This window comes from Dromaius novaehollandiae, chromosome 8 (assembly GCF_036370855.1).
Source record: "Dromaius novaehollandiae isolate bDroNov1 chromosome 8, bDroNov1.hap1, whole genome shotgun sequence".
NCBI classification, from domain to species: Eukaryota; Metazoa; Chordata; class Aves; order Casuariiformes; family Dromaiidae; genus Dromaius; species Dromaius novaehollandiae.
This window is the reverse complement of record NC_088105.1, coordinates 29960136-29985716: the sequence shown is the minus strand read 5'-3', so window position 1 is coordinate 29985716 and position 25581 is coordinate 29960136. Positions and strand designations below refer to the sequence as shown.

The following is a 25581-nucleotide window of genomic DNA, read 5'->3' as shown; positions in this document are numbered from 1 at the left end:
CAACAGTATTGCAAAGGTTAACTGACTTGTGCTTTTGAAGTAACATTAGATACCTTAACGTAAGTCATGGTATGAGAATTAACCCTCTTCCAGAAAATTGTGTTTAGCATTAAATGTTCAACATTCAATGGAGATTGCAAGTGTTCACTACCACTAAGAGTCCAATAACATTATATATACTGCACCATTTTGATAACAGTCAGCATTTAATAAAGGAATTTTTCCTACACATCAATGATAACAACCAAATGAAGTACTCAGAGATCCATTGAGTAAATCCACAAAAATCATTTCAAAGAGCCCATTACTATCACAACAATGCTTTCTTTTCCAGGCATGCCAACATGTGCTTAACCAGCAAACTACTGCTAAATGTAACAGATATGGATCCAGGGAGCTGAATTCCTGAGCTGAACGCCAGGTCTGGGAGGAGATCTGCACAGCAGTGCAAACAGAGCTCCCCGGGCAGCAATCGGGCGCATCTGAGCGACAGAGTTATCCCATGCTCAACTGGGAGTAAACTGGCAGGACCTCTCCTCCTTGTACTGGTCCTGGGATCACTACCCGAGAGATCGGATCCAACTGCAAGACCAATAGATGGACATTTAGTTTTATGATTATCCACATGCACTACAAAACCCCCTAAATCTATACTATTTAAAAAGAGTAGCCTATTTCTGCTCAGTAAACATCTAAGCTTTCAACACCTGGAAAAGGATGTAAACAAGAGAAAATAAAAAGTTACTGTAAGTTAGGAATTTCATTTCTTAAGACTTTTATAGATAAAAAGCACTGGAAGATGCTTAAAATAACATGAATCCAATTCTAGTTCTGCTACACGTTTCCTGCATGATTTTGGTCAAAATATTTAATCTTTTACAATCTCAATTCCTCATCTGTAAGAGGCACAAAGCAATATATTTGACCGTGTACACTGTCATTTATTTATAGCAGAGATTACATTTCTCTAAATATATGAGAGAGAGATACGGATATAATACATTGTCTAGCACAACAGGAACCCATTTGTTTGGTTTCCATAGATGATATTATAATACATGTTTCTAAACAAGAGAGATTAGCAAGTTGCTAAGAAATTAGGGGCTGGAATCTCAAAGATCTGCACTGAATGATTTGCGGTTTTGACTCCAGTAAGGATCTTAATAAATAGCCACAGGAAGGAAAGGGCTGCTGTTACTGACAAAACACAAATTAACACTACTAATTAAAAAATTACACAATACCACAATACCTTGGCTTTTTGTTCATTAGCACCTTACAACAAAGCAAGAAATGCTGAAGTAGCTCAGAGGCATCAAGTTATTTGTGTACCCCAGTGAGATAAACAGAAATCCTGCACAAGCATTACTATTGCTTTTCTCGACCCAGAACATTTTAATGGTGCTGGAATATATGCCCTTCTAACATAGTGAACAAGGACAGCACAGTGCAGAGATCACACCTTACTGCTACATCCCAGCATTTCAGAAATGAAGAAATGTGTGAATTTTTACCCTTATCAAGCAAACTTAAGCATTGCTGGATTTTTAGGGTTTAAACAAAATAGAGAGATCACTAATACCAAAATCTTCATAAAGAAGCGCAAAGTAACTGAAATTTATGTGTAGCCACCACAGCAGTGAGTCACTGCTGGCAAACTTGCACAACTATTTCAACAGCAGCCCTTTCCCAAATGACCACAGCGGTCACACAAAATACCTTGTGCCACAAAACACAGGCATTTTTCTCTTGTCTGCTTTAATGGTGCTTTCATTATCAAATTAAGATGCCACTCAAGCACCCATCATGGTGTCTCTGTAAAAGAAAGGTAGGCTGCAGCCCTGATGCATCTGACTCATCTGGAAGGGCCAACCAGTGCAGCACGCCGCCGTTTGAGCTGTCAATTACAAAAACCACAGAGATACTCAGAACTGCTGAAGCCCGAGGGGCAAAGCTGTTAACATTTCCTGGATGTGATAAAGTTCATGATCCAGAGCGCCAGAGGCATAACAATTCTTGTAAGCCAATTGTAGCTGCCACCTCACATCATTCAGCATTTGTTCCTCTCTTTCCCTCTAGCAGCATATTGAGTCAGTCAGCTACAGAAAAACAGAAGTCGGAACTCTACTTTTTAAATCCATCTCTGGACATTTTTATTTGTCTGGTTTCTCCAGGTTATACCTTTGGGCCATACTGTCATTGCCAGTATGCTCGTAATTATAAGCCTATGTTAGCAATGGTTCAAAGCAAAATGTTAGAATAAGGCCGCACGCGGCCTTGCTGTCTGCCATTCTGCTACCTCCCAAAGCTATATCCAAGCTAACATCACTTCAGATATCTAAATGTACTCTGAGGTTTTTCTGAAAGTTTTACAAGTTGCTTTTCCATAAAGAAGACTGCAGAACTTCCTGCTCACACTATTCCATACTATAAAGCTGTTGCTAGAGGTGTGAGGTGGAGAACTACACTTACTTCAGACAAATTCAGCTCTGTAGAATCACACTGCTGTTAGTAGCTACACAGTTCTGCAACAAAAGCAGTGTACAGAAGCGAGGTGCACGAACAAGCATCTCCTTCATATCTGATGACAATATACTTAACACGTTGTTGCATATATTGCTGCTTTGAATCAAGAAGTTTCTTCTTCTCTAATTATACTTATTTCCAAATAGAATAAATAGTATTACTGAACATACATTCTGCAAAAGCAGCCTGACAAGTTACCAGAACACCGTGCTTTGCATTGCAAGACAGTGCTTGTTTTATAACTCTGATTACTGCTTAGATCAGATGGGTCAAGAACTAGGCACCCTAAACAAATAATGTTACTCTCTCAACTCTTTACTAGTAAATAGCTTCATCTCACTAGCTCCACTATTGTGCCTGGAGTCGAAGGATAACCAGATTACAATTTCTCAAGGCATTCTGCTTATTCCTTCTGAGTGCTATTATGTTAACCTTCTCCTGAAATTTCACCATCATTTCATAAACAGTAAATATCTACATCAACAATCAAGAATTTTCCAAGCAGCTCTTTTAAAACTTCAGGATGCAAGTTATCCGGACATGACGGATATGACATGACACCTTATCCAAGATAACTACTATTAGTAGCATCTCACACAGAAAGCTGTTATGGTAAGTCAGGACTATCATACTGTTAAGATACAAAGATGGAAATCTTCTCTACATCATCTTCGAAGTCCGAGCACATCTACTCCAACTCCTGATTCTCATGTGCCCTAGTTACAGTGAGAGCATCACTTTGGTCAAGGTAGTTAAAGAACTAGTGGAGCCTGCAGAAAGGGTATAATTAGATGACACTATGGACCCTTAAATTTTGCACAGATTTTGTGCAGGAGGAGCTCACTAAGATAATAAATCTCTCAAGAATGAATGAAAGATACAATTCAAAGTCAGTAACGGTAAACATTGCAAATTTTAAACAAGTGTCTGCAAAAAGGCAAAGTTAAAGGAAAGCAATTGACTTATTCCACTAAAAAGAAAATGCACTCTTCTTGTTTTTTTGTTTTTTTTTAAAAAACCTTTTCTCCTATGAGACTAGCACACAACTCTTCCCTAAGATTTTCTGTGATTCCGTACACTGTTATGTGGCCATCAATTTCCCAATGTGGTCAAGTAAGAAAGCCAGCTGCCTTCAGAGGATTTAGAAAAAAGGAACAAGGTTTTTCCATCTGCTTGCTTTTGGCAAACAAGTGTCTTTTTTTTTTTAAATATCAAATATGAAAGTTTCACCATGCTAAATTCCTTCATCATGTCTTGATCAGGGACAGCAAGTCATCCTCATAGGAGTGCAATCTAAATTAATTTAGAAGAAATTAGTATTAAATTAAGTGATTGGGCTACAAAAAAAAAAGGGTTCACAACCTCACAAAATTGAATTACAAGATCTAATTTAAGGAACAAGTGGATTTGGCCTCTTTACCTTCCATGTGGAAATTAAATTTTGGACTGCAAAAAACGAAAAGTTTTAACTGCTTGAGATCATCTTCTCTGAGGACTGATTTCTCTTGTTACTATTGTACTCCACCACAGATGAAAGATATGTACTGGCATACATCAGGATACCAAAAGAATGAATAGGAGACGTTATTTAAGAACATGAGACGAAAAGCATGTATAACATAGTGGTTATTATGAAGTAATAATGAAGTAATATTAGCAAGCAAGAGCAGATCACTAGATCAAAGCAATTGATGCCAAGACCCCTGTGTCTACACTAGGGGTTTGGGGTATTTTACTTTAGTTACAGTCAGGTTCCCTGGGCCAGATGTATCCATCACATACGTGGCTCAAAGTTGGCCATAGGACAAATTTTTAGTTTGGACCCTTATGCCCCTAGTTAAGTGCATTTGGTAGACACCTGGAATAAAGCTTTCAGTTTAGTTCCCCCAGAAAGATGTCCAGCAACTACATTTCAAAACCAGTCTCTGAACTCAACCAGTGCATAGTAAGAGAGATGACTGCAGGATTTGCTTCAAAATTGTAGTACTGCTCCAAAGACCACTAATGAAGACACAGCCACTGGTTGGGGTGTGTGTGTTTTTTAAGGAGTATCGAGGGGTCACAGATCTTTGAGTAGTATGTTCTATACAGCGTTTATAGCCTAATAAAAAGACAGTTTCCAATCCTCAGTATGCTTTTTCATAATATCTTATGATCTTCTGAAACAAGAGATCCCATGTGAGAAGGAAATACCCTGAAACAAAACCATAAACCAAACCTCCCTTCCCAGTTGGCAAGGATCCCTATGAAAGAGATAGATGAGAAAGTAAGTGCCCATATGAATTCTCTCCTTCATTATAGTTCTTCAACCTCACAGCAAATATAATCAATTCACATAAAAGCATGGGAGGACACCTCTGGTGGGTCTGGTGATGCAGTTCTCGTTACCGTTCTCTAGCTATCCCTATTGAGCCACAAAGGAAAAGAGGTCATTAACAGCAAGAGCATGCTAAACATGCATAGCAGCCACTTCCTATAGAGCAGTAACAGCACAGCACTGAAAAATGTGTTTGCACATCTAACTTTAAGCAGAGTCATGGTTATCATGTCATTTTGTGAGGCGGCATCCCCTTGAGCGCACGACACTATGGAAACATGATGAGCCTTCCTATTGATGAACCTTCCTATTTTTACATGGCTGGAGCTCCACTCTTGGCAGGAGTACAGGTTGAGAAAACACTGCAACATAAGTTTAAGGAACTCTTATAATAGCTCTGTTAGAAGTTTCCAAATTTTGGTTCAAAGAACGACATGAACTGATCATGTGATATTTGCTGTTTTTCTAGTTCCAGCTGAGGAAAAACTAAACAGGAAAAAAAATGGAATGAGGAGATTGAAAAAAGAGGAAGAGCAGAATGCTTATACTGAGAAAGACAAGAAATGCATCTATCACACTATAGCCAGCTAAACAGATGTAAATATTTTCAAATTTTACTTCAGTATGTAAGCAAACTCCTCAGGGAGGTTGTACAACTGAATAGGAAGAAAGATGGCCCAAATCCCTCCTCCTGAAAAGATATGATCCATGCTAAAAAAAAAAAGTCCTGTTCTGCTTCTCCACCAAGAATTGTGGCTTCTCACGAAATTAATTCTTTAACAGAGATGATGATCAACGGGTACTTATATTTATTTGTTTGGACTATGCCAGAACACCAGCTGAAGCAGATAAGCAGATTAGGTTACATTAAACTGCCACAGGGAAACAAAATTTTAGAGACAGTCTATTAAAACTCACGACCCACCTCCATGGCCCTAAATGAAGGCAAGATGCAGCATCAATGCTGTCTTTAGGAAACATGTGCTAGAAGGAGGGACACTGAAAGCCAAAGACCACTAATGTAACTGGCAATGTCATTCACCCTTTGTGAAAAGGTCATCTTTGCACAAACACACTGAAGAGGTTTCCATCCACAAAAACGGCATGAGGATTCTCATTCCTTACCAAATTCCATTTCAAGTCTTTGACATAATAGAAAAAGACATTCCTGTCCTGCAATTAGATCACTAGGCAGAATAAGGAATTTCAGATTAGTCTCAACACTGCAAAATTCATAAACACCTTTAAAAATACCGCTGTAGGTGATTTCTTTACCACAAAGGACTACGTATCATTGTACCATCTCTTATAGTGCAAAGAATCCAACAGCCCTGCAACACTCTGAAAAAGGGCAATCTGCAACTTCTCAATTAATAACCTTTTATCACTTCCTAAATAAGTCTTAGCATCCTTATGGACAAAAAGTTGTCAAGCTAGAAAGGCTTTTTACCCACAAAAAGAGAAACTAAATGCTGAGTTTCTAAAACTGCAGTCAAAGGATGCAGGTAAAAAATCCAAGAAGAGTTCATGGCACATTTTGTATGTAATCTCATGCTGCATATTACTCAAAGAATTGAGCAATATTCCTGATTTCCTGACCTCCTGATTTCCTTCAGTTTAACAAATTCCCCCCTCTTGCTTTTAAAAAAAGCTTTTTCCTGCTGCATTTTACCTTTAAGACTAGTACTACAGGAGGAAAAAAAAAGAATTGTATTCAAACAGACACTGAGGAGTAAAAAAAGCCATTTGAGATTTTTAAAAAAGAAATAAGGAAAGGAGAAGACAACTGGCTTAAATATTAATTGTTAGACTAAACAAAAAGGATGAATTATACAAACTTGAGTTTCACAGAAGACAGCTGTTCACTGAAGGTAGGAAATGTGAAATTATAAATATGAAGATGACTTCTTGCTGATTTTTCAACTATTTGTAAATCTTTGGATAAAGAAACTTAGAACTTAAAGATAACGTAACTTCCTTTCCTGATAACCCAACATCATTCTTGAACATATATTTTTAGCATGCTATCTTTTCTAGTTGCTATTTATTCCAAATTACAGGTCTCCAGCCTCGGTAAGTACAGGAATAAACATCATTATTGTTTGACAAATAAGAGACAAAGATGACATAACAGAGAACAGTCGCGTATTATTTGAAGAGTATGTTGGGACTCATTTAGCAATCAATAACGCTGCTCTTTATGGTCAACAGAGAGAGATTCTTACTTGAATTCCTTTCTGAAAGCACTGTCTGAAGAGGCTGTAACTCTCAAAACTTGTAAAAATAAAATACTATAATCCTCTATTTAAATACCTCTTAAAACTCACTACTTGTACAGTGGCCATAAAAAGTGAACCAATTAAAAGTCTGATGGAAAAAACCCCGCTCGCCTATCACATCCATTTTTGCCCAATGAAGCAAAGCAAGAAGATTCATCGAAATGTCATAATTTTATTGCTATAACTCTTGGTCTTCATCACCAACCCTCATCTGTTACACCTAAAAGCAGGCAATGCTTTCTTTGGATCAGGAACAGCATCCTTCTGTTTGTAGTGTAATAAATCAAGCAGTATAGGTCCAGGAAAGACAAACAAGTGCTAAAGAAATTAGAATAAATAATTCAATCCAATTAGAATTCAGGAATCCCCTGCTCAAATTAGTAGGAATCAGTCCCTCTGGAAAAAAAGATACTCTCCCAAAGGCTCAAGGTGGAAAAAAAACAAAAAAAACAAAAAAGGCAAACAAATTTAACTTCCTAAAGACTCACAGTTGAAATCCTAATTTAAGCCCGCATATATTAAAGTCTAGAAGATTGGAATGACAAATTCCAGCAGTTTTCACCAGAAAATCAGTTATATTATGATTTAGATTATCAAACTTGATTTCTGAAAAAATTAAGAAACAGTTCATTTTCATTCTAGAACACAACCATCCTATGGAATATTTGATTTTAAAGAAACTTTACAGCAGTTAGCTAGGTTTAAAAGCACACCAGAACAGTAGAATGGTATGGAAAAGATTAGCAGTGACTTATTATTATTTACTGCATCTTAAGAACTAGAGACACCAACCAAAATGATCCTACAGAGGGCAAAACTCAGAGGAAGGAGCACTTTTTCATACAGCATGCAGTTAATCAGAAGGACTCATTACACCAACATGTTACAGAAGCCAGAAGTAGAAACAGCAACAAAAGATACTGAAAGGTCTAAACTCATCTCAGACTCAGGAACACCAATGCTACCATTCCTTGGGACCCGAAGAACTACCCCAGAGCAAAGAGCATTTCACATTTGGATGTTTTCCCCTTCCCAAAACAATTCCACTGATCCCTCCCTGACACAAGGTACTAGAGTAGGTGAATATTCGATTTGGCCATTCCTATTTTCCTACAAAGGCAGCTGACAATATTAGCCCTTCATGCTTCTGTAGCTCAAACGTTAGGGAAACAAATTCCACTTGGAAAAAAATCTCTCTTAGCTACCTGATAGCAAATCTTAGCAAGAACAGCTCAAAACATTCTCCTTTTTCACTTTCTCAGATAACTTTGCAGAAGTAAGGGTTACACAGGTTGCCCGCAAAAAAAAAATTTTTTTTGAAAGACCTGGACAGCTTGCTAAGGAAAAACAACTTAATTCCTTTTAACCAAAGAAAAAGAGGACTTTGGCTATAGCAAAGGCTTTTATTTTATTTTTTTCCTGGGCTGGCCTAAAATTTAGAGGAAAAAAGCTGGTCAGTGAATAAGTTGTTTTAGGTGGTATGCTGAGACTACTTCACAATTCAAGGATGTGGTTTAACAGTAATTTTACAAAATGTTTACAGTCATAAGCGCCTGAATTTTTCTCACTCTTTTTCCTGAAGTAACAGAGTTCAAAGAAAGCTGTTTTCACTGACAAATATTAGAGACAGATGTCATGAGTTTGAACACACATCAATTAATCTAGTAAATACACAGTGAAGTCTTAAAAAGCAGAAGGCTACATATTGAGAGGAAAGCACTTCCTCCAGAAATTACACACAGTAACTTGGAACTGGAAGAACACTTGCAAAGATGGTGACAAACGTGTCTTCACAGCACTAACAAAATCCAAACCACTGTAGGGCAAATAATTAATAGCCAGAACTATTAATGGTAAGAACAGCTGCAGAGCCACCCAGATCAAAAACCTCTCCTGTTTACTCCATACATTGTTCTTGGGAGCACTCTTCTGCTAAGATGATTTCTTTTAAACTTCAAAGAGCATCTGTCAGTCTGAAAAGGCTATCCAACCAACAACCAACCTGCCATATGTAATGATGATGAGCCACAGACCAGAATGAAGTTTGCTGCAGAAAGAGAACCATGCACAGTCCAAGTAACCAGACCTTCGTTCATCTCCTATCACCCTCAACTTTGTTCTGATTTAGGACTGATTGATGTTCAGTGAGGATATTCATGGCTCCCTAAAACAGTACATGCAGAGAAGATTTTCTAACATGTTTGGTAGACAGGCTGAAGGAGTGCTCCAAGGTTAAGCACTGAAAGAGGTTTCACTTTTCAGCAGAATAGATCCTTAATTCACGAACATAGCAACACTGCAAAATCACATTAGTCTGAATTTCATGATGATAAATTACAGTGTTGAATCCTGTACAGATCAGAGATCCTGACTCAAAGAAATAGCTAGATGACATAACCATCATTTGGTGACTTCTGCCTTCAGTGATGTAAAAGGTGGCCACTAAAAGAGGATGAAAAAAGATGAAGGAAGGTACTGAATATTTTGCAGCTGGAGAGGATGCTACTCACACTTTTCAGGTCTTCAAGATTAGACCTTTTCAAGAGCCAGGGAGAAGATATTTCCAAATGGGAATTAAAAGGAATAACATCAAATATGCATATCCAAAAAAGTTAAATTCACATATCAAAAAGATCTTGTTACATTTGTTTGACAAATTTCCAGTTTATTCTCCTTTAACCCACTGAAACAGGTTGCAAGGCACACAAGGAAGAAACAGCTCCTAAGTGATCTGTGAAATCTCTGCTACCGCCCTGGAGGCTCCGATTCTTGTTGCTGGGAGCAGAACTGGGGTCGATGTTTGTGTCAGGAGTAGGGCTCCTGGCTCTTTTTTTTTTTTTTAGTTTTTTCTGTGAGCCAAGATAAAAATCACATGAGTTTCTGTGCACCATGAAAATACAGAGTATTTCATACAAAGTAATACTTAATTGCTTGGGTTCTCCAAAAGCAACTAGAGAAAACCTTATCTGAGCTTCCCAATTCACCTCAAATATCAGTACCTTTAGCAACTGCTGCAGTACTCCCTGCCTGCCATGCCACACGAGACACAGCCGTATGTAAGCTTCCTTCTAAAGGCAGCCTTCACAAGTGCTTTGTTCAGTGTGATGGGCACCACACCACGCAGCTCTCGCGCCAGCCTTATCCGCTCTCGGGTCTTCTGGAGTACTTCTCCAGAGCAGATTTGTCAAGGATGCCAGCAATGAAGTGCTATATCTTTCCTTATGTTTCTCCACGGAAACAGCAGAGTCTTAGTTTACCAGCCTGATCCCAATCTACCTTGTCCTTCAGACCTAGAAGAACTTAGAACAGTAAAATAGAGTGTTACTACGCAAGACTTACGGTCAGGTTTCTAGTCATAAGACTGGGAACAGCAAAAAAAAAAAATTTACACATATTTCTGGATTATATTTAACAGGATTCTACCAGTCTCTCTCCTCTGGAGTTCCTCCAGCCTATCCTCTTCGTAAAAGCTATGGATCATGGTTTCACAGTCTATCACTATCTGCCAGGTCACCATCCTCTGTTCTCCTTCTAGGCAATTCTTCTTAATTACAGCAACAGGGTTTCCTGTTTTCTTTCAACACAGGTAAGAAATCAATATTTCATCTAACAGATTTTAATCACTACTGTTAAAAGTATTGTTTGGTTTTACTGTCCTTCTCCAGCATGCAAGAAATTGGTATGCATTTGTTCCACCCAACTCTTCCCTGCCTTGATGACCTAAAACATATCCTTAAATTTTATTTATGGTGTTACTAGCCATACACACAGTACAACTTTGATGTGTCTGGTCACATTACAGCAACACAGATGACAAATTTAGAGGCAGAATGAGTACACTGTCCCTTCCCACACACCCCACTTAAAAAATGTCCTCACCATCAGCTACAGAAAGATATAAATGAGGAGCTGACAACTACTGTAATCTGTGTCTAGATACCAAAAGAAGAGTGTTTTTTCAGAGCAACTGTCATGGCTCAAAGGCAGGCTTGATAAACATGGGAATATTCCCTCGACAGAATGATTCCCATTCAGCTGTTCAGAAAGACCAGATGAGGATTCCCTAATACTTTTCCAAGGGAAAACAGAATGGAAGTAGATTTCTTTGGAGCTGGAACAGGGCTGGCCTGCAAGAGGGGAGCTATGTCAAGTCAGGCAGATGCAGATGAGTTGATACTTGGTGATGACATGCCTTTAGGACTTCCAGAGACAACTCTTACATCAGTTTAATGATAAGCTGTTCAGTACCATCAGTGTTTTGATCCAGGACAAGCAGCAACAAAACACCTGTTTCCATAATGCATGCTGCAACTATGTTCACTATGATTGATAGCAAGGATGAGGTGATGAGTGCCAACATTTTAGCATAAATACATATCAAAACCCACAATCCCATAGAAAGCTAGTCCTTGCAATAAACTGTAGAAGCAATTAGGTCCTTATGCTGAAGCAATAAAATGGGGCACCTGTTCCATCTCTTTGTCTCAAAGCAGGATTTCTAACCTCTCTACCCAAAGTTTTGGGATTGACCTGTGCTTAGATAGCTCAAGCCATTACAGTGACATGTATTTATTCATTTATCATAAGTTATTCAGCAAGCAAGGGGTCTTTGTAGGAGGATACATTCAGTAACTAGAAATTTAACAATAATTTGTCAGTGCTGAAGCCAACCAAAACTTAAATAATTCATCTAATAAGTCTAATGTCGCAGTTTTAGAACAGTTTTCTTAAGGAAGGACATGTAGGGTGACTTCTTACATGCTCTTGTCCCAAGAAGAAAAAGCAACTGGAGGGTCCTGGGCATTTATTGAGCTTACAGATAGTTCCCAAATTGGGTTTTGCCACTAAACTAAGTTTATCCTTCTATGAATGCAACAACTTTAAAAATTTTTGTTTAAACAATGGTTAAAGGAAGCTTACAAAAGATAATTGATTATATCTACCCAGAAAAAAACCACATTGTTAGGTTAATGCTACTGCAGTGAAACATTACATACAAAATAACTGTTCCACCTCACAGACAAGGAGACAAAAAAGAACCGAGTTTTTTCTTTATAATTTCTCAGCTTTTATACTCTCAGTCTGGCTGGTTAAAAAAACAAAAAGTGCACAAACCCACTCCTAAGAGGCATATATAAAGAAACAATCTTATTTCATGCATGCTGGGCAAGTAAGTGTCTAACCTTCATGGACATTCATACAAAGAACGAGTCACTTTAACAAAAAACATTTCCTATGTATATGCACACTGACCGGAATTGCATGTATTTACAATTTTAATTCTTTCTTTGGTGGAAACCCATATTGGCCAGTATGTTATAGTGCTCAGGATCGAAAATGGACTGAAAAGCTTATGAGTCATCACATTTTCCCTTTTAAAATATTGGCACATCAACTTTCTGCCAAGAATATGGAGTTCCCCTACTGTTTGAAGATTTATTAATGATCTCAAGCACTCCAAAAAGCCCTCAGCTACTTCTTTAAAAATTATTGAAAGAATGTTGTCCAGACATACCAATTCAAAACCACATACACTTACTATCTGCTGCTTGAAATTTTTTTGTTTTAAAGGAAAGCACATAATTCTTTTCATCTAAACAGAAACAACAACAAAACCCCATGTATTTACTGAACATTTCTACCTTTTCTGTAAATACATTATCACTGTTTTCACTTATCCTCTACGTAAATCTGTTTTTTCATAAACATTTTTTCTTTCTTTAAATGAAACTGAACTTATTGGGGCAAACGGTAAACCGCTCTTAACAACGCCCAGCTATTCATATCTTTTTATGTTACATTCTTTTCCCAAATGATTTGTTCATAATTACTTCCAGCTTCAGGAAACTGCCCCTTCTAAAAGCACCAAACATACACGTTTTTAGAATTTACTTTGCTTGCACATAACAAATCAAGCAATGATTCAGTTATATCTAAGCAGCTAGCAATTCTGAGTTCTACAGTCTTCATCTTCTTTATCTGCTGCAATTGCATCTAATAGAGGTATCCCAAAACTAGACAAAAGAGATTCATGTTAGGAATCTTTATAAAAATTCCAAAGTATCAAAACGGAAAAACTGAAATGAGCTAAGAACAGTAAAACAAATAATTGGGATGGCAATGACATCACAGCCAAACATGGGAAGTTGAAAAGATGAACAACAAACAGCCTGGTAAATGAATCGCTGAATAGCTAGGATTCATTTTCCTAATGATCTCAAGTGCTTCAACGGTTAGTGCAGGTTGCAACCGATCAGGCAAGAGGACATGAATTAAGAGTCAAACGGAGAAATGAAACAGCAAGAAATACCATCTGCCAGGAAAACACCAATGTTGCAAAGCACCTTAAGCATTGAAATAATCTTTCAGAAAAAGCACCGAGACGCCCTTGCTTGTGACAGTCAGAACCCATTCATTTAGCCAGTGAGATATGCATTACTCCTGCCTGGGCAAGAAGGGACACCACTGCGATTTCTCACTTTTTCCTTTTTTCCACAGAACTGTAGGAATACAGAAAGACAAATAGGGATGGAAATGGGGCACAAAGAAATCCCGCAGCAGCAGGCACCAGCAAAGTCCAGCATTCCAACAAGTTTATTGCTTATTTTTACAGTGCTTAATGGCAAAGTACCACACGTAGACAAACGCATACTTTCAAAGCAACCTCCCACCCTCGAAACAAAATGAGGGGAAGGGGCTCTGTTTCAGTTCTTCATTATTAGAGCTCTGAAGGGAAGAAATTTAAACAAACAGAAGTAATCCAATCTGTGTTTCTCCCTAGCCCAAACTCCCTCCATTTTTACAGTCTTCTCAAAGTCTAGATCAAGTTTCATTTGAGTTTGCAGGGTGAAGGCTGTTATTTTTGGCTCTCCCTTTTTTCCTCCCCCCAAAGACCCCAATGTCTTCATCTGTTATTTTTAAAAGCGAAGTTTGAAATTATCATGAATATTCAAAAATCTTTGTTGCATCTCACAAATCTACTCTGTAAAATGTCTAGCAAAGTAGATAGCCCACTGGAAAAAGAATATTCCTCATTTTAATTAAAAATTACCCAAAAATCCAAAATGTATATAATCTAAACATACACTATATATTGTGCAAATACAATATATTCATTATATTAGTATTAGTGTGGTCAACCATACTAATCTCATATAGTTAATTTTTCAAATTGGGAGAGGTAGCAATTTTTTTGCTTGTGCTTCTACCTATAAAAAAAATTTCCTTTCTCCCTCAAATTATAATACCTACACATTATAATACCAACTATCTTATTGTTTTAGTGAAGAACTTATCTCCAGTATACCAAATGCTGCCCAGAAGCTCAAGCACATCTTGTAACATTTACAAAATGTAATCAGGGAGTGGTTCATCCCCAGACAAATAAAGCCGACGCCTGGGACAACTCCTCCATCGTTCATCAGCCAACTCTAAAACTTGAAAGTTAAAATCTTAACTGTGGCAACAGGTGAAGAGAAACATCACCCTGCCTTACAAGCGGACATTTTTCTTGCTGGTGTTTAAAAGCATCAACTTGCAAAGCTAACCACAGGAATATCTTTGAAAATAGTTTTTGGATGAGTTTGAAAAAGGACAGAAGGAGCAGGCTGACCAGTCACTAGCTTCCACCTCACTGAGTAAAAGGGCATGTAGGCAGAAGGAAGGCAGACCATACAGCAGCACGATGGCAGCAATGCAGGGGAACAGCCCCATGTCACAGGTTATTACAAAAAAGAGCTTTTGACATGCACAAGACAGAAGTGAATTTACACTTGTAACATGCCAAGACATACTCAAACTAATCATTAAGGTCACTACACCAAGCATTCACAAAGTAGCAAGTGACAGAATAAAGAATGGCCATTCAACCTTCATCTGGACCTCAATAAATATGCATTTAAAAACAGTCTATAATTAACTACAATGATCATATACTGATCCTCTTGCAGAATTCTCATTTTATGCAATGCAAATATACTTTCTGCTCAGAGAATTACTCAGGATTTGTAGTGAATGAGACTTATTTCTAGGACCTGGCCAGCCTCAAAGAACTACTACAGTATAAATATTTAATAATAATAAAAGCATGTAACACTTTTGCCAAGCACAGACATTGGAAAACAACTGCAAATCTTGGCAGTTGGTGGCACCTAGTAATCTGCTGGCTGAATCACTAATATGATTGATGGCTTTAAATTGTTCAGGAACTATTGGCCCCTGCCGAGAGTTTAGACCTGTGAACTGTATCATATTCTTGGTATTGGTTGTGTAGAGAAGTGCACTGATAAGTGCTGGATTTTATTCTTAAAGCTTTTAAAGTGGTATGGGGCTCTGCTGCTTGGGAAACCTAGAAGCTGATGCAGCTTACCTGCTTACATACTTTGGACATATTTTGTTTTGATATTCCAATTTTAGTACAGTAATTATGTTATGGTTGATACAAAAATAACTAAGAAATGAGCTCCTCTTGCAACAGATTTTTCACTGATCTGGTCTTGAGGATCCTTAAGTCTTTTCTGACGTCGAAAACAATCAAACCAAAAACTGTGTTGCCTCTAGATGTCCTGAGCTTACCATTCACGCCATATTTCAGTTCATTAACAATCCCTACCTGGATAACATCCTGCTTTTCAAAAACTAAGAGATTTTTTTAGAGAGTAGCCTGAGCAAAGGCAGCAGCAGTGTCTTCCTTCTTGATATTCCCCTTTCTGACAAGCTAGTCCCTGTGTTTCTACTGTCACAGCAACAAGATATTAAGCCAGAAATAGTCATTTCCATGAAGCACTAATACAGTAAAAATTTCCCATCCCCTTCCAGGTGAGAGTCTCATCAATACCAACCTCTCTACCACTGCAGCGAGGCACAATTCTCAAAGCAAAGACATCAAGGACTTTTGATAGATTTCTCTTCTGAAGGAAACAAATCTGGTTTCCTTACAGTTTGTCCAAACGCATGAGGACCAGTGAACAGAACCATTACATTGCTGTAACCACAACAAAATGTGTTGCATCTGAACAACATGCACTGGACACCTACAGGGTAAAGAATGCAGAAGCAATAATGGATGGAAAAAAAAAGATGCAAAGGCAAAGGGACATACTACTATTTATTCATATCAAATAATTTCTTTTGTATGATGTCATTTAAAATGCAAGTCAGAGCATTTAAGTTTTATCACAGATCTACCTTTGTAAAAAAAAAAAAAAAAAAAAAAAAAAAAAAAAAAAAAAAAAAAAAGTAATCCTCCAAGTCTTTAGCGTTAATTATATCAACTAACAGCAAGGAACAGATTTTGAACAAATGAAAGATTAAGGAAAAAAATGAAAGAGCGAAACCTGATTGTTGCCCCAAGTGCTTCAAGTCGCACATGATTCTCACATGCTGTCAATTAAGTGAACTCTATAAAGTTATGATCTGTGGCAAAATTCCACTAGAAGGATTATAACACAACAACAGACGTAATGAAATCATTTCTGCCAACAAAGTCATCAGTGCAGAACATATTATCCTTTTTAACTATCTGGGCAGGGTTTTTTTGTTGTTTTTTATTTGTTTTTTTTAAACAAAAGTGCTTCCACAATAGTACCATCTTGATTAAGTGTCACAGAAAGTAATCTGAATTTTAACGATTAGGTTCTACTGAATTCACAGTACATACTTAGAAAATGTATTTGGTATCCCAAACACATGGTGAACTTGTGGAACAGCAGCAGAATCATCTAAGCTTCATCGTCTGTCATACATCTTTCTTTCAAAATAAGGATTATTTAGCATGTTTAATGACATTTTCATCTTTCCTCTAGCTCCTTTTGCTATTGAAAAAAAATCATAGAATAATTCAGGCTGGAAGGGAACTCTGGAGGTCATCAGATCTATTCTCCCTTCTCAAAGCAGGACCAACTTTACTTCCAAAGAAGAAACAAGAAACAAAAACAAAAAGAGAATGAAAATACAACCTAAAATGAACAAAGGACAATTACAGTTAAAAAAAAGTTTTTACCTATATAATATTTGATTTCTTTGTTCCTTAACCTAACCTCATAGTATTTGTTTTAATCATGCTGATTTTAGGTTACAAGCTTTTTCAGAAGCTAACCTCATGGCTGATTTGCTTTTAAAGCAACATGCACATTTAGGGTGCTAAACAAATAGCTTTTAAATAGTTAACAAAGAAAAAACAGTATCATTTTAAATCAAAAATAACAAAGTTTTTAGCCATGGGGAGTTCTTAAATAAAAACCTTTTTAGGGTTTTGGAAGCCTTCCAAAAAGCAAAAACTTCATTGGGCCTCATACTAAAATATGAGGAGGAACAGGCCATGTCTCAAAGAGCTATAATCTAAATAGATAAAGACAGCAAAGAAGAGAAAAAGAGGATGTAACACAGGCATGATGGGAAGGAGGATTCAATAGGACCTGCTAAAAGTAACAAAGAAAAGGACAGTGCACACAGGAGGAGCAGGGAGAGCAAGGCTGAAGCAGTGGCTTAGAGAAGGCATACCGGTCTCCAAAGCTGGTATGCCAAAAGCATGTGGACAGTCAATAGGTGTCTGTGTTTTGAATACTACTGGCATTATAAAATGTTTAATAGTCTGAAAAAGATTAGACTACTGAAAAACCTAAAACTCTTTTTCCCCTACCAACACCAAGATGGTCATTTAAAACATACTTATCCTCTTCACAATTTTGGCTTAATCTCTTGGCTTTGGCTCCCACATGCTTGAAGATAATACATCATCTCATCCCACAGTGTTGTAAAACTGAATACACTTCTGTCTGCAATTCCCAAAGACACCACAATACAGAAAATTCCACAAAGAAATGGGTAGTTCTGCAACCGGCACAAGCTCCAAACAGTAGTCAGTGAACAACTCTCAATCACTATATTAAATGAGAGCAGAAAGAAACCTTGACCAGCTACTTATTCACCACCCTTCCTGCACACTGAATGAGATAACAGATCCTTTAGAAAAAAATCAATATTCCTTCTTCTCAGACCTATACATTCTTCTACAACTCTTTTTTTGCCAGTTAAACTCAACTATAGTAATTTAGGTACACTGTTTGTTCAATAAAAGAAGGTCCTACCTAGAGACCCTCTCATTCACTGCAAACAACAGTCTCTAGCAGACTTATGAGACTTTTACTCCACTGCGGGAACTCCCAAGCTGTTTAGCAAGACTGAACTCAAAACTTTAATGTTACACCCAATAAGTACAATGAAGCTATCTAAAATATCAAGCATGGTTTTTATATTAACACAAAACATTGCACAATGTATGCAAACTCAAGCCATTCAAGGCCACCAGCCTGCTTCAGTGTCCTTTGAAGTAGCAGAGGCAAGAGACTTTTAGCAGTCCTTCTGCTAATACCAAAATTTCTCCTCCTCCATGGCTGTTGACCTCAGAAACAGAGTAACTAGTGACCTCTAGTGTCAAGAAGTTCAGTCTCAACTTGACAGATTATGGCAAAAAGCAGAATCATTGTACATGCTGGATACTAACTTTCTGCACTTTGCTCTTTTTGTTACATAGCAAATGGTCACTACTGCTACCTAACATTGAGGTTCTTTCCACTCTAACTTACAAACAAAAATATTTGTATCCATTTTAAAAGAACCAAGAGTAAAGGAATCATAAGCTCCTAACATCTCAATAAATCACAGACTGACATTTCTCCTGCTTTGAAATGTTTAATATATTTTTCCTCATTTGGAAGATTAACAGTAGAATATCTAGGGCAGAGAGACAGACACAGCTTTAGGTGGACATTAATTCCTTAATGACTGATCAAGAGGCTATTAATGACAGTGAACCACAATCCAAGTCAGCCAGCAAAGCCTAATGTAGGGTAAGCTGTAATTGTCATACTGCCCCAGGACTTGGTTGTCCCAGGTAGAAGTATATGGTCCAGGAAGCCAATCCAAAGACACTGTCCAAATGACACAAGAGTTACTTGCAACAGAAATCTGTGAATACAGAAACAAAGAAAAGTCCTACTGTTTTACTTACAATTTTGAGTCCAGGTTCAGGAGAAAGCCCAGTTTGTCATATTCTGGAAAACAAAAGCAAGGGACATGATATCATAAAAACTGCAAGCGTCTCCTCTGCAAAAGGCATCAAAACCAAAAAGCAGCAAATTCTTATAGAAGGGCACTAATTATTTCTTACTGGAAATAGCAACTGGAATTTATGATATAGCTAGCAGCTATTATCACAGGTTATTGTTAAAGGTATTACCAAATTCTCATTTCTGAATCCCCAGGAAATACTAAAGCAAGAGAATGTGGGGGGTATCATTGATTTAAAAATCACTAGAATTAACTGAGGTATCTGTAATCAAGACAGCAAAGCACCACTGAAATAGCACATGCAACTGCATACAAATCTTTCCTGCTTGCAGTCAAAGTCATTTTGCCAGTAATCTGTACAAGCGAGACTCTTCCCAGCTCCTGAAGTGGTAGAGCTTTCAAATTTTTTTTGACTCCTTGTCTACTCCAGTTCACAACTTTGTAATCAAGCAGAGGATTGCTCATGGTGGCATTCAATAGGAAACTGCAAAGTCAGAGTTTGTGCTGCTTAGAATCAGAGGGAACAGTTACAGATATTCCCAGTCAAAAGTCTGTTTCAGTAACTTCTGTATAAAAGCTTTCCATTCAGCATCTTTGAATACATCGTGATCTCATAAACCAAATACTCCATACAAAAAATAAAACTCTGAGAATTCACATAAGATGCATAACAAAAACTAAAAGGTGTAGTGTCCTCTTTGTATTTGGTCATGCTCAAGGGCCCCCTCACACCAAGAGCCACCTGGGTCTCACTATGATACAAGACAATACAAAAAGAAAATTAAAAGATAATCCCTCAAGAGCTTAACAGTCAGGATGTATTAAAAGAAACAAGCAGCAAAGTACTGTCATAGCCTTTCTGAAAGGGCACAATGGGAAGGAAATAGAGAACAAAATTGCTTTCCTTATGAAATATAAGAATTTCTTCTGCAGGATTTTACTTACAAGATCACAAGCTCTTCATGCTATCACTTACTGATAGAACAGGAAATCTTAAAAACGTACCCAAGACAAAATCGTGGCAACAGACAGGTCAGCGTAAACTGTGCCACTGATTTCAATGTCATCAAGATTTAATTCCTGGTTAATGGGAAGAACTATGATCCATATAGCTTTGCTAGCAGAAATTGCAGAACATGTGACCACCTGATACCAGCACATGCTATCCCTTCTCTGCCAGCACCCACATGCCACCTATCCCCCTTCATTTACCTGAACCCCCCACCTTCTCCAAACTGAAAGTTGTGTTCCCCTCCGTATGCATCTTTTCCTGTAACTTTCTCCTATTTTATTCCTCCTACAAGAAATTCTTTCATGTCCAACCCTACCTCCACCACTTGCAGCATCATATGTCCCTTCACCCCTCCTTTCTCTTGCTTGTCCACCACATCACAGGGCTTCTGCACATTATGCAGGTTCTTCTTCCCCATTGCCACGACAAGGGTGCTGTGGTCACCCTTCCTGCCCACACAGGAAGATATCCATTCAGGGCAAATGCATGCTGGGAACTTTTATTAACCCTTGCCCCTTCCTAAAACATCCATACTGAACAAACAGGAACAGATAAAGAAAAAACTACAGCCATTGACCAATCATCCTAATTCCATTCCAACCAACATATCCTACTTCCCAAGAGCCAATACAAAAAGAGGAAATGCAGTGTAAGAGATACCTCACCTCATAACTAGAGAGCAACATGCTGGCCTTTCTACCAGCTCAGCATTTTATGAGCTTTGTCGCCAAAGCACCAGAAAGCACACACTAAAACGCTCAGGGCCACGTGCACCATACCTCCACTGCTATGATTCGTAACAGTTACCTTGTGTTTGTCACGTGCATTTTACCTTCGCTAGGTTAAAAGTTTTTACTTTGTGATGTTCAGTAATGATTACTGGCAGAGGTATAAGGTAATTTTGTAAAGCTATACACACCATATCTGATAAAGGCACCTTCTAGAAATGGGAAGAAGTTTAACGAAACAACACCTCTGGTTCAAAGTAGAAGCATGGGTTTGACCTGTACTTTCAGTAAGGTGTAAATGTACCCTTTTAGGCTCTAACATGGAAAACTGAGGCATCTATATATCCTCCTGTGACCTGCTGGTGTACAAACATGTACAACCTCCTGCAGGCAAAGAAGCATTGCCCCCACTGCTGGACACCTCACACTTGCAGGGACTTCTGGAAACGACTGCATTACTGTTGTCTCATTTTAAGAAATGGATCTCTATCACATGCAAGCTCCTCTGACACAGACACAGGAAGCCTCCAAGTTTCACCAGTTCAAAGTTAGCCTCCTTGACTGCATGAGCCAGTCTTGCTACAGGCTTCTCCTGTCATTTATCTACTTTACTATGAATACAAGGGCCAAAAGTCACTGCAGCACACAGCAATGCAGCCCCTGTGCTGGCTGGAAGCAGCCTGGAATCACAAAAGACAGGTAAAACACCAAACACCTGGAAAGCCAAAAAGCACAGAGCACCAGCAGCAAGAAAAGGCAACTCTTGTCTGGAGCTACGTATTTAATTCAAAATAAAATAAAACACAGACACACTAAATCAAAGGGAAGTTCAGCTGACTCTGAAATACAGTATGATTAGGGTGTGATGATTAGAGGAGATGGACTGAGCTGATCACACAGCTCACCATTAGCAAAAGGGATAATCCCACTCCTACCCTTCCCTCCCTTCAAGCTACTTGGCTGCACATTCCTGCCTGGGCACTCATTTAACCTCCCTGCATCCTAAGCTCTGGGCTTTCATCACATCCTCCACCTTACTTTAAAGATTTATTCACCAAGTTAACCAGCTGATATGCAAAAACACTCTTCCCCTTTTTCATGAAGTAGGATAAAGAAGGGCTAGAATATCAAAGAAAATGGGGGGGGGGGGGGGAAGAAAAGAGGAAAAAAAGACAAGACCAGTTAGAGAGAACAATGTAGAAATACTCCAGCATCTCCACAAAGAACTCTCTTGGATCAGCCAGCCTTGTTAAATGTGGTTTGATGTTGGCCCCTACAGACCCGTTTGGGGGTCTCTGCACTGAAGCCCAATGTAGAGATACCAGTGCATGTGGTTCTGGAGAACTCACTTCAGATCCAGCCAGGTTTGCTAGGTCTGATCCAACTCACGCCTGACCCACACTCTGACTAGATCCATTGCACTCTGCGGAAGCAGGCCAGCTTACCAGGCTGGGTGCAGTACCATAATTGAGCTGGCTCCCAGGCTCACACAGCACTATGGGAGCACAACCTCTCCTGAGCCCTCAGGGCAGAGAAGTGGGTGCTCTCCTGCTTTAGGTAGAATGAGCCTGGGGTCACGACTTGTGCTAACTCCATGTGGAAACCACGGGCATTTCTTGACATCATCCTCCTAGTTCAGAGACAAAGTGGTCCTGCATGGAACCAAACTGAGTGTCTGAGTATTGTTGGGATATTTGGGTTTCCGTGCAGCAGAAAAGCTGCTGTAATGTTTCCTGACCCAAACCAGTTGTGGACACAATATGGGGATGTTCTTGTAAGCCTGCAGGTCAGCTAAGAGCACAGAGGAACCTGAGCTGCCTGCATTTGTGATACAGATAACTTAGCTTTTGCCATGACCACACTTGCCTCACTAGTAGGATTTCATACACTCTGAGAGACAGTATTTCCCATCAATCTCCAGACAAGGCAATTATACTGGCTGTGTGATATAGGATAAAAAACAAAACAAAACCACTGAACAAAGGTAACAATGAACTTTTTGAATCCACTAGCAGAACACCATGGAAAAATCTGAAAAAGGCTTTACCTTCTCAGCCCATAAGAGATTAAAAGGCCCCATAAGGTATAAAAGCAGCAGTATTAAAAGAGAGTAGAGAGATCAAAGGACTACATTCTCACTTATTGTAGGAAGCTACAGACCTCAGTTGACAAAGTGGTACAGTAGTATACAGAAGCACAGAACTGAATGAACATGGGAAATAAATTTCATCATGCCCTGTAAGAACAAGAGGTCTCCATAGGTCAAAAACAAGATGTATTTCTACATTTCAGGGAAGATCAGAATTGAATAAGAACCTAATAACTGAGAACAATTTCATAATAAAGCATGTAATAAGGATTATACAAACAGAAGTACAGCCAAGCATAGCAATTTCTATAAATGATGCAAATCCCGTGCCAAATTCAATGCTGGCATAAACATGGAAATTTCTTCCAAGCATCCAAAAGAAATCCAGCTACCAGACAGCAAATGAGAAATGCATAGTCTAAGGTCTATAGACTCCATACAGACCACCCAGACAGCCACACAACACAACGTACAATATCAATCACAAATTTTTAAATTGTATTTTGCATCTTTAGCCAAATAGTTACATACAAAATGGGCAAAATCTCCCCTTATTTTACTAATCTGAAATCAACAATTCAGGAATTAAGTCGGCTCACTAGTTTTATCCTTCCAACCATGAGCTTTATTTTAAACATACTACTCGCAAGTGATTTCACCAATGACTCAAGTACTATTTCTTTAACATCTAGCTACTTAGAAGCACAATACCAATAATTTTGCCCACAAAACCAGAAAATGTATTCAAACTTTTAAAAAGGATGGGCAGTATCCTACAGCTCTGATTCTCTCTGCATTTCATTGGTAATTGCAAGACAGGCAGTACAGGAGGGAAGGCCAAGGCTTAGTTCTAGCTATTTTACCCAGAATGTTTGTGCTTGTCAAAGAAATCATTATGACACTCAGGAGACAGAAGTCCTATCAGGAATAGTTCAGACCACCCCGAAACATTTCATCCTGTCCAGGGTAGTTCAGTCTCTGTAGAATTGAGGCCTCTAACTGAGCTAAGCTTTGGTCAGTGTCCACATGCAAGGTCCGCATCTGTGGCAAAGGCCAGGTAAAACGACTTACCCTGCAATGAAACAGGGTCAAACATCTCACATTTGCCTTGGACTAACAAAACACATGCGGACTGTTACAAAAGTTCAGGCGATTTAAAGTAATTCTGCCAGAACTCAAGAGACAAGAAAGAGTTAGTGAAAAAAGTCATATGCAATGGATCAACTGAAAAGGACAAAAGAAAAGGTTTTCTTCCAGCTTTAAACAAATACTGCTCAGGACTACAAAGCAGCAATGAAAATACTAGACAAACAAGGATTTATGCTGCATCCCTCCCTTCAGATTTTCACTTTCGCCTATTTGGTGAAGGAACTTACTTATGAAAGGATATTTTCTAAGGCTATTTAAATAACTGCAAAAAGAATGTTAAGATTGTAAGACCAAGTTCAGAAGGGGCAGATTTGAGGTCACCTGGGCTCCTCAGCCCTGTCACAGCCTCCCTGCTTAAATTGCATGCCCATCCTCTAAAGTCAATGTGCCAGTTTCCTCCTTGCTCCCATTTACCGCTTTGGTACACAAGTTTAACACCCTTCTCCTCCAGGCTGCCTACCTGACACTAGGGAGAAGCTTCAGCGTACTAGTCAAGTACCCAGAGCCCAGTCCTTAGTGCCTCTCCCTGCCACAAAAATACACAGAAGAAACAATCAACAGCTGTAAAGAAAACTCTGCTTAATCCTTGCAGCCCAGTGCTGGAGCACGTCTAGCCATCCAAGTCTCTGTAGAACTATCTGGCCATTTTACATTTCAGTCATGTGTGTAAAAATTAAGATTTTTCAAAGGCTTATAACATAGTGTAATTTATGCTTCTTTTTTTTCTGGGAAGCAAAAAGAACTGCCTTGACACCATTACTGTTTCCACCTAGAGAACCAGGACAACGAATTGCAAAGAACTTTTTATTAACAGCTACAATACTTTTAGGATGTTGCCAAAACAACTTATTTTCTCCTTATCTTTTTCTCAGAAAAGACCGAGTAACTTTTCAAATTTTAAGAAAACGTCAGAAATTTGAAACAGGCTCCCTCCAGCACAGAGCATTTCTGTCTAAACGGTTGAAATTTGACAATCTGCTAAGCAGCCAAAACAAAAAGACACTTTAATGGGAACTGTAGAGCAATTCTCAAAGCAGGCAGCAAAATTTGGAATTTCACATCTATTAAAACTGAAATTCAAACCTACGGGTTAAAAGCAGGGGAAGGGGGAGTCTCTGTCCAGTCACAAACCCATGCATGCCCTGGTGACACTTAAAATCATGAGGATACTACTTATTGTTTCAGATTTAGCAGCAAAAGGAAGTAATTTCCCAGCTCCATACCTTCATTTTCTTTACCCTGTAATTCCTGATTAGGGCCCCCAAAGACATCTGGCCTGGCTTTACAGCCTGAAGAAAGCAATACACCAGAGAGGTCTCCTTCATTAGACACTGCAACTACATTATTCATCCCCCAGGCACAGGAAGAACAAATAAGCAATCACTTGCTGATAGTACTGTACGGGTCATCCA

General features: G+C 38.6%; 1 protein-coding gene across 9 annotated transcripts in view; it reads right to left on the bottom strand.

The window, feature by feature from the left end:
* The window catches only part of ST3GAL3 (ST3 beta-galactoside alpha-2,3-sialyltransferase 3), a 196927-nt gene that overhangs the window by 124963 nt on the left and 46383 nt on the right, over positions 1–25581 (bottom strand). For all 9 annotated transcript variants that reach the window (XM_064516100.1, XM_064516098.1, XM_064516097.1 and 6 more), the window contains one exon: positions 19133–19175. In XM_064516100.1, coding sequence (XP_064372170.1) covers positions 19133–19175 — 43 coding nt within the window. The remainder of the gene's footprint in view (positions 1–19132; positions 19176–25581) is intronic.